The following is a 14712-nucleotide window of genomic DNA, read 5'->3' on the forward strand; positions in this document are numbered from 1 at the left end:
GTGGAGGCATGCGAACTCAAGATATAAAACTCCAGTGGAGGCATGCGAACTCAAGATATAAAACTCCAGTGGAGGCATGCGAACTCAAGATATAAAACTCCAGTGGAGGCATGCGAACTCAAGATATAAAACTCCAGTGGTGGCAAGCGGCCTCAAGATATAAAAACTGCAGTGGTGGAATGTGATCTGAAGATATAAAAACTCCAGAGGTGGAATGCGACCTGAAGATATAAAAACTCCAGAGGTGGCATGCGACCTCAAGATATAAAACTCCAGAGGTGCATGCAATCACAAGATATAAAACTCCAGTAGTGGCATGCAATCTCAAGATATGAAACTCCAGTGGTGACATGTGACCTCAAGAAATAAAACTCCAGTGGTGGCATGTGGCCTCAAGATAAAAAACTCCAGTGGTGGCATACGACCTGAAGATATAAAAACTCCAGAGGTGGCATGTGATCTCAAGATATAAAAACTCCAGAGTATGCATCCGATCTCAAGATATAAAAACTCCAGAAGTTGCATGCGATCCCAAGATATAAAGCTCCAGTGGAGGCATGCGATCTCAAGATATAAAGCTCCAGTGGTGACATGCCACCTCAAGATATAAAACTCCAGTGGTGGCATGTGGCCTCAAGATATAAAAACTCCAGAGGTGGCATGCAAGCTCATGATATAAAACTCCGGTGGTGACATGTGACCTCATGAAATAAAACTCTAGTGGTGGCATGTGGCCTCAAGATAAAAAACTCCAGTGGTGGCATACGACCTGAAGATATAAAAACTTCAGAGGTGGCATGTGATCTCAAGATATAAAAACTCCAGAGTAGGCATCCGATCTCAAGATATAAAAACTCGAGAGGTGGCATGCGATCTCAAGATATAAAAACTCCAGAGGTGGCATGTATTCTCAAGACATAAAACTCCAGTGGTAACATGTGATCTCAAGATATAAAAACTTCAATGGTGGCATGTGATCTCAAGATATAAAAACTCCAGTGGTGGCATGCGACCTCAAGATATAAAACTCCAGTGGTGGCATGTGGCCTCAAGATATTAAAACTCCAGAGGTTGCATGCAAGCTCATGATATAAAAACTCCAGTGGTGGCATGCGATCTCAAGATATAACACTCCAGAGGAGGCATGCGACCTCAAGATATAAAACTCCAGTGGTGACATGCGACCTCAAGATATAAAACTCCAGCAGTGGCATGCAATCTCAAGATATAAAAACTCCAGAGGTGCATGCAATCTCAAGATATAAAAACTCCAGAAGTGGCATGCAATCTCAAGATATAAAGATCCTGTGTTGGCATCCGACCTCAAGATATTAAAACTCCGGTGGTGGTATGCAATCTCAAGATATAAAACTCCAGAGGTATATGCAATCTCAAGATATTAAACTCCAGTGGTGGCATGTGATCTCAAGATGTAAAATTCCAGTGGTGGCATGCGTCCTCGAGATATAAAAACTCCAGTGGTGGCATACGACCTCAAGATATAAAAACTCCAGAGGTGCATGTAATCTCAAGATATAAATCTCCAGTGGTGGCATGCAATCTCAAGATATAAAACTCCAGAAGTTGCATGCAATCTCAAGATATAAAGCTCCAGTGGTGACATGCAACCTCAAGATATAAAACTCCAGTGGTGGCATACGGTCTCAATATATAAAAACTCTATTGGTGGCATGCGACCTCAAGATATAATAACTCTTAAGGTGGCATGCGACCCCAGATATAAAACTCCAGAGGTGTATGCAATATCAAGATATAAAACTCCAGTGTTGGCATACGGTCTCAATATATAAAAACTCCAGTGCTAGCATGTGACCTCAAGATATAAAGGGTTCTTTTTACTAGAAAAGGTCAGAACGCCCACAGCAACACCCATTGCCCGACCCTTTGCCGCAGAGGACTGCAGCGGAAAGCTGCACATTTACAAGGCGGCTTTAAGCCACACTAAGTGGCTTACGCAACCTTGCAAATATTGATAATAGCGCTACGCCACCGGAGCATCAAAAAAAGAGACGCTTCAGTGGCGATATGGGCTTGTAAATATACTCCAAGAACTCCAGTGGTGGCATGCGATCTCAAGATATAAAACTCCAAATGTCCTCCTTCCGCCAACTGCATGTTATGATTGCACAAAGCAGTGGCCATGTGGTAGATGACTCAGTTACTTACTCATAATCTTCATTACTCTGAGTCCAGGTCTTCCTCATCACAAACCCTACAGGTTGAGTCACAGAGCCCGATTAAAGATATTTTCATATCTAGGTTTAATTTTATGAGTGAGGAAATCCGTCCCCCTGGGCTGAGACTGAGTGCTCCAGGGCAGGCATACCATGGAAAATTATTGAAGCCAAAAACATTTGTTGGCACAGTTTTCAATGTACTTCTGTCAAGCTGATTCCTCCATCAGGAAAGATATTTTAATCATCAGATAAACAGTTGGTATTAGACATCTGTTTATTTGGTCCAGCCCCTAGAGACCCAGCAGCAATTATGGAAGGCTCTTCTAATAGAACTCGACTCCCATGAACCACATAGGGAAAGAATCACAGAACAGCTGGGCACACTCCTGCACCCACCTCACCCGTGGGACCCATGGCACATGTTAAAGACCTTAGAAAACAACACATCTGTGTGTCACTCCTTCACTTGTGGCCTTCATGAGTGGTTCCATTCATGGTCTACAACATAATGTTTCAATCCACTACATGTTCTGTGTTGCCTTCTGCAGGCGTTCTGAGACTAATCATGGCTGCCAAGTGGGAAGGGGAGATGAGCTAGGCATAGCTTTCAGCACATCAATATGCGAACGAGGGACACACCCTGCCCCACCCTCTGGCACACCCCAACCACAAAGTTTGCATCTAGGAGCACATATATGTGCAGAGGGCACTTGTTGTGCATTATATATATTGCACATTTGAAAATTATTTCCGTACATTTGCACATACATAACTTGATTTGTTCCTAATCTGCGCTAACGCTGTTGAAGAAACTTTATGAATTTTACCCTCTTTGTTTGCTTCACCTGTTTACCATTTTCATATTAACAACACCAGCCCCCTTCCCGCCTCCCTTCTCAAGCCTTTCACTTTCCACTGCACCATACACCCCACCTATGCCCTGTTCTTCCATGCACGCATGTATGTGATGTTATAAACATTCTTGACTTTGTCGTATCCATGATGGTCTCTTCGGCTTCTTAGTGTATCTCTGCTGCACACCCGCATGGCCTGCTTCTTTATTTGTATGTTGTTTTTATTCTGAAAACCAATAAATGCATTAAAAGACATTCCACCACTGCCCCGCACCCCCTTCCATTATGTGCATACCTGCTGCAGCAGAGCGCGCGCAGTCTGCGGGCTGGTGAGGTCGGTGGATCCCAAGCTCTGGAGTGTGAGCCTCACAACTGCCCAACCTATCCAGAGAAGGCGAGAAAGAGGGATTACACATGCGCAGGGTCTAAACGTCCATCACTGCGTTTCACATTCCCATCCAGATGGGCAGCGGGATGGGGGAGGGGCAGGAGGTAACGTGAAATCTGATTACAGAGGTAAAGGAACATTGATACCAGTTTGAACGCAGGCTCAATTTCAGGTCTTGGGACAGTTTTTTCAAGGCCATCTACATTTGTTCCAGACACACATGAAAACTGTTACTTTTCTGCCTTACATTTATCGTTGGACCAATTTACAAAAGTATTTTCAGATAAAAAGTACTTTTAAGAGCGAAAATGACCAGACCGAGGGGCATATTTGAAGAGCTGATCGCCACCAGAATGTCACTATTTATGGCGTTCTGGTGGTAATAAGCCCTTCGCCATATTTACAAGGTGGTATTAAGCCACTTAACATGGCTTAATGCTACCTTGTAAATAAGGCCCTATTTTGCGCAGCACTTAGCATAAAAGGAGCGGGCAATGGGTATTGCAGTGGGCGTTCCGACGCAATACCCATTGCTTTTGCCGCTGCCCCCTATTTACAAGGGTGGCGTAATTCGGGCCACATAAAACTTCTAAAGAATAATTATAATACCAGGAGGTTTTCAGAATTTGCAACAAGGCGGCCTTTAGCGCTGATGGCGCCCAGTGCAACAATGCTTGTTGGCACCCCCCATCCATGGTGGAGGTAGCCACCTCCACCATGGATTTGCTCACCACCGCCTTTTAACAGTGCCCCTCAAGTCTCCATGTCCACTCTCTCTCAGACGCATTATTTAGTTATCTACCGCCACTCATAGCAGTGTAGGGGGTCAGAACACTCTGCATTTAAGAGTGCTTGGTCTGGAGAAGCAAAAACTCAGAATTGAAAATATAACACCATTGTTAGGGGTTCTCTTTAATAATAAGAATCAATTTCTACCCAAATCAACTCTTTTTGCTACATTAATCTATGCTCTAATTTATACTTTGCAGTGTGCATGCATTTCTTTGGTGACAGTTAACAATTAACTGTTCTTTATTAGGATTTTAACTTGTAAACTGCAATTAACAAAAGGATGTCTCTTAGAAAATCAGTAACCTGCTGACCTGTTTACATTTTATGCACTTTGTGATCTGCATGGTACACATTCTTTGCTGTTCCATATTAATCCTCTGTGCTATTTTATGACCTGTCAAAACCTCAACTAAACACCACTCTGATCTCTCTCCATGAAGAACACTGGAGTTATCTTGACATTTTTATTGTTGCCTGGAAATTGCCAGAGGGAAGGAACGCGGCAGCCTGTGCTGTGAAAAATCAAAATTAACGTGCAAACACTGCACCCCCTGAAGTCAGTACCCGGTGCGATGGCACCGCCCGCACCGCCCTAGAGCTGGCCCTGATTGTCAAAAGTTACAAACACAACCCATTTGCTTTATCTACACTGGTTAGAATTCGAATGGAAGGGAAACCTACAAGCGTACGTTTGGACTTTGTTTATCAACTGGGCTCTGAATACGTTTTGTGGTAGGTAGACCGCAGCCGCTTGGGAACCTGCCCAGACCCAACAGACTCATTCATGTGGACGGAATCGCAGCCTCGAAAGCGCTCAGGAGAAATCGAATCCAAAAGTTCAAAGTCTGTCCACTAGATGGCAGAGGCGCCAAAATAATCCAAATTGTACAAACGTAATCATCTGGCTTTTGTTCAGCAAATGCATCGAGTTTGAGGATGTGTCCCTGTATGGTTTGTATTAATGACCCTCATCACCTTCTTTTTATGAATCTGCACAAAGACAACAGAACATATCATAATGTAAGAAAAGACTGTGAACCCTTTCAACAGCAATAATACAAACAATGTACATCGGGGCAGGGCCATTCTCTTACTCTGGCAGCGGCCTGCCCTCATTTAGGAAGCAAGAGAAACACCACTGCAGGGTCTCGTAGAGCTGGATCACGTGATTGGATCCTGGCTTCCTACTCCATAGCCAGCTCCCTGCACCTGTGTAGACACTGCGGTCAGATTTACCGCGTACTCACGCAGCGCAGTGCGGAAGCCGCAAACGCCGCGCTGTGTGAAAAAGGAGAGAGGTGGAGAGCGCCATATTTAAAGAAATGTGTCTCGCTCCTCTGCTTTCCCTAGCGCCGTACGCCACCGCCACGGAGACACCTTTGCGCCATAGTGCATGGGTGCCTCTGTGAGTCTTACGGCCATATCTACAAGGCGGTGATAAAAAAATTATCGCCGCTTTTGCGGCCGTTTTCAACCGAAAGGCAGCGATAATTGTATCGCTATATCAGCAAGGTCACGCTATCCTTGCTTTAGCACCCTTTCCCGTAACGTCCACCTTTGTATCTCTAATGAGATGCAAAGTGGGCGTTACAGCTCAAAATAACTGGAGAAATGTCGCTAACCGACATATCTCCAATGATCAATGGGCACGCTAACAAGCACAGCGATAAGAGAAGTAGCGCTAACCTTGGTTTTCGCTACTTTCCTTACGCCTGCTTTTAGTTTGACTTAGCCATGATATCCAATGGAAGGTGGATATCATGGCTGAGTCTGCCCTGCCCTATCAGCAAGCTATCGCCAAACATTGTGCGATTATCGCTGTATTTCCAGCGATAATCGCACAATTGGCAGCTTGCGCCTGGAATTTTATCGCTTTTGAGATAAGTATTGAAATAGCACGCTATCTCAGCGATAAAATTCGGCGCTAAGTGCGCTTACCGATAATTATCGCCGGTTGTTGCTGATATGCCCCTTAGTCTTTTTAAAAAACAGCTCAAAACACTTCTGTTTTAATTTACAATTTTTTTAGCTGCACCTCAATGTTCGCACCGGGACACTCCCAGGAGTATCTGTGCGCGTTATTAACTTCAGTAACATAACATAACATGACATAACAGTCTAGCATAGGGTTTGTACTGGAAGCATAGCCCTCCAGTACAAAATACTACACATAGACTGACTTTAATCCTTTTCCCTCTTTGCATGTGTGTTGTAAAGTGCAGCACACATACAAAGTCAGGAAAGGAAGGAGAAATGAAAGCATTTCTCCCGCATTGTGCCTACTTCAAAAGGACCCAGATTCATGACGCTAAACCCTGTCTACTCTATTTAGTAAATAGGGTTCAGCATCAGAAACCTTGGGTGGTGCAGGGGAATGCCCATTCATCACCCATTGGATGCTCCCTTGATGCTAAGTAATGCAAAGCCGCACTATGGCCTGCTTCGTCTTACGTGCGACTGCCTGCTGCCTGTGCTGCTGCCCCAGGGGCCGCTGCTTGTGTTTTCCTGGTGGGACGGGAGTCCCAGGATCGTCACTGTGGGCAAAGTGATACTGCCCAGGGCCACTCGAGTCTAGTGCACTCCAACCCCCAGAATCCCTTCTTCCTGCTCCAGGTGCTGCAGGCAATGACGAGAAGGGGAAGAGCTACCTGATAAACGCGCGCGGGCAGCGCCCCGGCAGTGCCCGGGCCAAGGGCGGGCCCGTCCTTGCCCGTCATCGCCTGGAGGAGGATGGGCTGGGCCTACTTTCATACTTCCTCACACCAGCAAGCCGATCATATTCTAGAGGTACTGTGAACACATGACTGTCTCGTTAAATTACTGAGAGACATACGAACATATGCACGTTCCCTAGAAATCATAAAAACAAAAACAAAAAGGAAAAATAATCAAAAACTTATAGCTAATACAGCTCTTATTGTACTTTTGGCCTGCTGTACATTGTTGGTGTCAAAATGGGGAAGCGGAAAATTATGGAGGGGGCTGGGGGTAGTAGCGGCTCTAACACTTGTGTAGGGAAGATAAAAAAGGCCAGGAAGATTCCCAAAAGTGCTGCTGACAACTGTGTCATGGATCGGATAGACACCCTTGTCAGAGAGTGTGAGGATCTTCTGATTGAGAAACCCCCTGCTCCCCTCCCAACAGTAGTCAATACAAAAGTCCCCTCGACAACTATCATACCACCAATGTTTAAAAAATCATCATATAAATCCGATGAGCAATCATCAAAGATCCTGGTCCATAAACAAACTGTAGCTATAGCCCTGGATTCACAGGCTGACCCTCCAAGCTCAACAACGAGCCAACCAGGTATCCCAATACCCTGCTCAAACCGGTTTGAAATTTTAGCAGACCTTTCCACTACCACACCGGTGGAAATCACGGCTCCTATTTCGCTTCCTCAAACTTATCTGAATGGGACTTGTTTCTGCAAATGCCCTGACAATAATTTGATTAAAACCGTCCAGTCTCTTAAGGCCGAGGTCGAATCTTTAAAAAATGTAATCACAGAACTTACTTCTCTAGTCAGGTCTTTTCCCCCAGTCTGCCTCCCAAACCAGCATCCCACCTCCCTACAGTGTCCCCCCATCACAATACCGAGTACTGGGAAAGGGAGAGAAGGGCCAGGAATGGTACAGGTCTCTGTGCCCCACTGTGTGTATGAGCATAAATATAACGCTCACAACATACCCCAAGCTCCCTGTACTGAGAATCATTCTCTAGTTAAAAAATATTCTAATTCTAGGAGTACCATTTTACCATCTGATTCTCAATCCCAGATTCACTTAAAACCGCGGGTCCCAATGACCTCCCTACCTCCCCTTTATCATAGGGACCAAATGAAAGCAACGCACACTGTTTTTATGGTTAATGTCCCTAAACTAAACCCCACACGTTGTTTTGAGAGTAGAGAATCACTAGTGAATAAGTCTATTCACTGGCTACGGCATATCAGAGGCTGCCGCTCTATAATACGGGAGGACATATTAAGAGCAAGTTGGTGCCCATCTGCAAATGGGGCGTTCGACAATATTGAATTAACCATGTCAAATGTAGATTTGGCGGATAATCTGGTTGCTCTGGAGTACCGTACATCTTCTCTTGAGTCGTCCTCAATACAGATTAGGCGTTGTCCACCTATAGTAGAGAAAAGAGCAGTTTGCCATCAGGAACCTCTAGAGCGTGGTCTTTCCTCACCATTGAGCCAAATCGATTGACTTCCCATCACCCCTGTCCAGAATCCAAGGCAGAATAAACATCTTTATCAGGGCAAATATACTTTGCCTGGCTGCCCCTATCCCTCTTTGTATGATATACCGCACATGGCTATCTCTCGAAGCCATAGCGCAGCATCTACTGTTGACCCAGGCCGAAGGGGATGTGAAGGGCTCGCTCTTAACTACCCCTATGCTTCTAAGAACCCACCCTTAGACTCTATACCACCAGGGGGATTGACTCTCCGTGCTACTCCTGCCATTTTTTCTAATACAGACCAGGCAGGACAGGAAGCTCCAGGTTATGACCAATCAATAACCAATTCCTTGACAATCACGAATTACATAGCTATTGATGTGGTGGCTACTGAACCCGAGCCGTGCAACACTCCCTTAAAGATCCTTTCTTGGAACATTGCAGGGCTCAGGAATAAAGTATCATTGCCCCATTGGAGTAGTTTAGTTGAAGATCACCATCTTTGTATTTTTCAGGAAACTTGGAGTTTGACATCACTCCATAAATCAGGGTATACTACTTTTTTTACTCCAGGGGTGCATGCTGGAAAGGAGCGCCCATCTGGTGGCCTGATTGTGTGGGTCAGTATTGATCTGGGGTGGACAGTAGAACAACATGTAGTTTCATCCCAAGACATCTTGTGGCTCGCTATAAAAGGGCTAAAGGGAGGGGAAACACTTGAACTTTTTAATGTTTACGTAAGAGGGACGACTGGGGGTAAGACTTCGCCCATCCTGTCACTCCTTGCGGAAAAACTAAGTAGCTGCCACGCACTCGCGAAAATCATGGTAGGAGGAGACTTCAACTGTACCTTCGAACCCTTGGGTTCGGATGATCTCTTGGGGACAGCAGATGAAGGTCTCCAATGGGGAATACCCTCCCTAGACTTAGTACCCATCAAGAAGTGGACTCAGGTGGCTATATAAATGAATGCAATCACTTCAGAATTTGGTTTGAGGGCATTGAATGGTAGAGCTCCATCTGACAGCTTAGGAGCCCACACATTCAATAGAGTAGGGCTCACCTCACACATTGACTACATTCTATTGGATATTCGCCTTTGGACTGTATCTACTGATATGGTAATTGGTTCCACAGTGGATAGTGACCATAATTTTCTGTCTTGACGCTTGAAGAATTCTTGGACATGGCCCGAGCAAGCTTCAAGCACTGATCCTATTTTCTTCACTAAAGATGTTGTCCCCTCCAATTCTGGCAGGTTCCTGAAGTGGACGAAGGTTGTCGGGCAAGACTTTAAAATCCAGTCTATTTCTGAAATCCTGTCGATCAGAACTAAAGAATTGGAGGCAGTTGATATAAACCCACTAGCAATATCTAAGGCAACTCTTATTTACGAAGCAACTATCAGTCAGATGAGTTCCTATTTTCAGATTAGGCAATTCTCAAATCATAAGTATAGAAACAAAAACGGGTTCAACTCCTGGTTTACTAAGGGTTGTAGAATAAAGAGGAAAGCCTTATCTCTTGCCCTTAAAAGAAAAATTCCTTCTAAAATTAGAGAAGCTAGGAAAGAATACAATGCTGCCATCAAAAATGCTAAACGTGATTGGGAGGAATCGCATTGGCAGACACTTAAAGATGCCTGCAACCCAAGGGAATCTACAGTCTTTTGGTTAAAGCTGCTGATTCCAGAGGTACTGTTCCAATACCCAACTTCATCACTAATTTAGAATGGCACGCCCACTTCTCTAAACTATATTCACTTCAGGATTCCTTGGATAACCAGCAGTTTGCAGAATACGCCCACTATCTACACTCTGTTGATGAGGTCATATCTTTCAACACCACAGAAATTGTAGACGCAATTAATTGCATCGTTCCTGCTAAAGCAGCAGGACCGGATCGTATTCCGGGAGACTTACTCCGATTAGAACCAGTCAGATGGGCTAACTATATTTTGCTTTTGATCAACCTAATTGCTAAGGGCGCACCAGTCCCAGACTCCTGGAAAGGAGCCGAAGTAGTTCCAATATACAAAAAGGGGGATAAGGAGGACCCTGCCAACTACAGGCCTATAAGCCTGATAGATGTCATCCAGAAGGTGGTTGGCAGGGTTCTCCTACACAGGATTCAGGACTGGATTGATGATGGCAGTATCATCTCTCAATATCAAGCGTGGTTTAGAAGGAATACCGGGACTATCGATCAGGTCTTTCGGCTGCTCCTCCTCTACTGGAAAGTGGTAGTGATTGGTAGGGGCAGCCTATACCTTGCCTTTATTGATCTTAAGACCGCGTTTGATTTGGTACCTAGGGGGAAGTTGTGGTCAGTCCTAGCAGAAATGGGCATCCCACCACAAATCTTAAATCTATTGATTGGCTTACATGAGGATAATTATGCTCGTGTAAGGTGGGGCGCCCAGGGCCAAGTTACTGATAGGATCATTGTCAGTAGAGGGGTCTGCCGGGGTGCGTCATGGCTCCCACCCTATTCTCATTGTACGTGAATGGGGTGGTTGATTTTTTGGGGGAAAGATCCTGCCGATGCACCCACTCTGGCTGGTGATAAAATTGCGACCCTCCTCTTTGCCGATGACACATTGCTCATCTCCAAAACTCCAGTTGGTCTACAGAAGCTGCTAGATAGATTACAACTTTTCTGCACAATTCGTGGCCTTAAGATAAATACTGCAAAAACGAAGTTTATTGCCTTTAACCCTTATAAACAGTTTAGAACTAGCCTTACCCTAGATGGAACCCAGAGAGAGTCAAAACATTTGATTATTTGGAGGTTAGACTCTCTGACAAGATGAATTGGAGATTCCATCTGGATAAAATGTTATTAAATCATAAGCGAGTAGCAGGAGCCATCAGGAAAGCACAAAGCTTATCATCAAGCAAACCGGTCGCTCCTGCCCTCGCGGTCTATGAGAGTAAAGCAGTGAGCTCGGCCCTATATGGTGCCGAGCTCTGGGGGTTTGACAACACAGATGACATCTCTAAGTCTGAATACAAATTCCTTAGAGAGCTAGTTTCACTTCCTACCAGTACTCCCCTGAGACCAATTTTATGTGACATGGGCAAGCGCCCCTTTAGTGACATTGCCAGGTCCCGCCCCTTGTTCTTTTGGGCACGCCTACGGCGGACGCAGGAGCTCTCTGGGTATGCAGCAGCACTTTCAGAGGTCCTCACACTGGACCTAGGCAACAAGGTTAAATGGCTGGTGAATCTTGAGAAATTACTAACTGATCATCGGCTGTCCGAGGCATGGGCAAGCCAGATCCCTCCGGCAAAAGAGGAGCTCAAATTACTCTACTGGAACTGGGTAGCTGATCGGGAGTTAAGAACTCCTCATTTGGGAAAACTAACTGAGGAGTATTTCTCACATAAACAACACAGCTGCCTCGAACCATACATGGACTTTATTCAAGTCCAAAGAGATAGAACTCTGTACATCCAATTTAGGTTAGGTTCCTTACCTTTAAACTCGTTTACAGCCAAATGGAATCCATCAAAACCTTCACCACAATCAGGCCCATGCTTCCCTGCCCCGGAGGAAAGTATTTCCCATTTCCTCTTTGCTTGCCCTGCATACAAACTGGCAAGGGCCAGATGGTTAAAACCAATCTGTGGAAAACCTTGGCACGACAAAACATTTAGTTGCCCTCCGAATCTTAAGAACAGACGGCACTCCACCGCTGGTCTGCGGGGTGGCTAAGTTCTTAGGCCGTGCATGGAATAAGCACCAAAAAATACTAAAATAAAGCTTTCTGGAGTGATACCGCCATATTGCCAAATTGGAATTACTAGGATGTTTTGTTTAACTGTTTTATCCTTATGAATTTTTACCTATTTTGTGATATAATGTCTTTAGATGGATTAATGTATCTAATAATTTTAAATCTATAATCCCTTTTTTTCTTTTTTTTTTTTAATTGTTGTGTTTTGTATGCACAAGATGCAGAATGCTTTTATGGTATTTTAATTATCGAATAATGCAACTTTTTAACTTTAACTTTCACGTTACTTCCTGCGCCAAACAAATTTAGCGATGGAAAGTAAATTGGAAAAAAACATTTAGCGTCACTTTTGTTTCATAAACACGGTGTAAAATATTAGTAAATCTCCCCCTGGAAGCAAAGCCTGCAGCCTCAGCAGAGAGGGACAACACGTCTAAGCCGAGGATCAGCATCTATGCCACCGTTGTTTGAAAGGTACGGGGCTGCACTGTCTATAAGACCCCACGTTCAGAGACCAGCCCTGAGTCTGCCCAGAAGGATCGCCAGCCTCGCTGACCCAGGACACACCTGCAAACAAAAGTATCCTTTCCACCATGAGTGGGATGAGGCGACTGCCTGCTGGTCCGCCCGCCCGGACCCACTGACTGTCCCGTCTGTGGACCGGCGCTAAAGCCTGTAAGTCTGGGTCCTCGATACAGCAGCGAGAACGGCCTGAAAATGTCACGCCAGCCCCTCTTGGAAGCGGGTCACCCCTTTCTCCGTTTCCTAGGGAACACAAGTGCTGCCCCTCTCTCACCATCGACCCCTGAGTGACCCTCATCATGTGGTCCAAGACGTGCTGCCCTCTGCTGGCAGTAAGAGTTACGATTCTCCAGTTATGGCTCAACTATTTAATGCCGTGCACCCGTGAAAAAAAACATTCGGCCCCCCCCTTAGAATTCTTTAAATGATCCTATGAAATAGGCAATGTTTAAATATGTCTAAACTCATTTAAACATTGCAGTTAAGTTCTGTGACCGTTTTAAAAATGCAATCAAATACACGATGGCCAAACATATTACTCTGGTCAGCGTGGCCTCACTAATGCGTTAAAGGATCCGCAGTGCGATTATTAGACATGGGCGTGAAGGTTTTGAGGAATATTTGGAGCCCCTCCCTTTGGACAGATGCTCCAAGCGGGGTATGAGTGATGACAGATGCCAGTGATGGCCCAGTACAGAGCTGCTCACGGCCGCTCATTTGTTTCCGCTTAAAACAAAGCACTGTTATCAGCATAATGCTTCCTTTGGCCAAAGCCTTCCGACCCCCCTGGAGCATTGCAGGCCCCCCCACTTTGAAGACACCTGCCCTAAGCTAAACCGTGAAGCCCGAGCTCCCACGGGGAGACCCCTTGCCCTGTACGGGCACCCGTTGACCCCAAAAACCCTGAGCGCAATTTCGGAGAGAGGTCAAATGTTGCCATTTGCGGCTTCCAGTTGTAAGTGCCAGTCCGTTTCCAAGGAGCACCTGCACTGTTAACATGGACTGGGAGCAGGGCCAGGTTTAGTGCCGATGGCCCCCACCCCATGACCACTCGTCCTCAGGTTCCCTGGCTACCACTGGGCAAAAGTAGCCCATGACCCCCTGCGCTCTGAACATGGACTGGGAGCAGGGCCAAGTTTAGTGCCGGTGGCCCCCACCCCATGACCACTCGTCCTCACGGTCCCTGGCTACCACTGGGCAAAAGTAGCCCATGACCCCCTGCGCTCTGAACATGGACTGGGAGCAGGGCCAGGTTTAGTGCCGATGGCCCCCACCCCATGACCACTCGTCCTCACGGTCCCTGGCTACCACTGGGCAAAAGTAGCCCATGACCCCCTGCGCTCTGAACATGGACTGGGAGCAGGGCCAAGTTTAGTGCCGGTGGCCCCCACCCCATGACCACTCGTCCTCACGGTCCCTGGCTACCACTGGGCAAAAGTAGCCCATGACCCCCTGCGCTCTGAACATGGACTGGGAGCAGGGCCAGGTTTAGTGCCGATGGCCCCCACCCCATGACCACTCGTCCTCACGGTCCCTGGCTACCACTGGGCAAAAGTAGCCCATGACCCCCTGCGCTCTGAACATGGACTGGGAGCAGGGCCAAGTTTAGTGCCGGTGGCCCCCACCCCATGACCACTCGTCCTCACGGTCCCTGGCTACCACTGGGCAAAAGTAGCCCATGACCCCCTGCGCTCTGAACATGGACTGGGAGCAGGGCCAGGTTTAGTGCCGATGGCCCCCACCCCATGACCACTCGTCCTCACGGTCCCTGGCTACCACTGGGCAAAAGTACCCCATGACCCCCTGCGCTGTGAACATGGACTGGGAGCAGGGCCAAGTTTAGTGCCGGTGGCCCCCACCCCATGACCTCGTCCTCAGGTTCCCTGGCTACCACTGGGCAAAAGTAGCCCATGACCCCCTGCGCTCTGAACATGGACTGGGAGCAGGGCCAAGTTTAGTGCTGGTGGCCCCCACCCCATGACCACTCGTCCTCACGGTCCCTGGCTACCACTGGGCAAAAGTAGCCCA

General features: G+C 46.5%; 1 protein-coding gene across 1 annotated transcript in view; it reads right to left on the bottom strand.

The window, feature by feature from the left end:
* Positions 1-14712, bottom strand: part of LOC146869583 (uncharacterized) — a 167286-nt gene that overhangs the window by 14926 nt on the left and 137648 nt on the right. The window contains exon 3 of the mRNA XM_085606376.1: positions 3348-3433. Coding sequence (XP_085462502.1) covers positions 3348-3433 — 86 coding nt within the window. The remainder of the gene's footprint in view (positions 1-3347; positions 3434-14712) is intronic.

The sequence above is a fragment of the Triturus cristatus genome, chromosome 1_1 (genome assembly GCF_964204655.1).
Source record: "Triturus cristatus chromosome 1_1, aTriCri1.1, whole genome shotgun sequence".
In the NCBI taxonomy this organism is placed as follows: domain Eukaryota; kingdom Metazoa; phylum Chordata; class Amphibia; order Caudata; family Salamandridae; genus Triturus; species Triturus cristatus.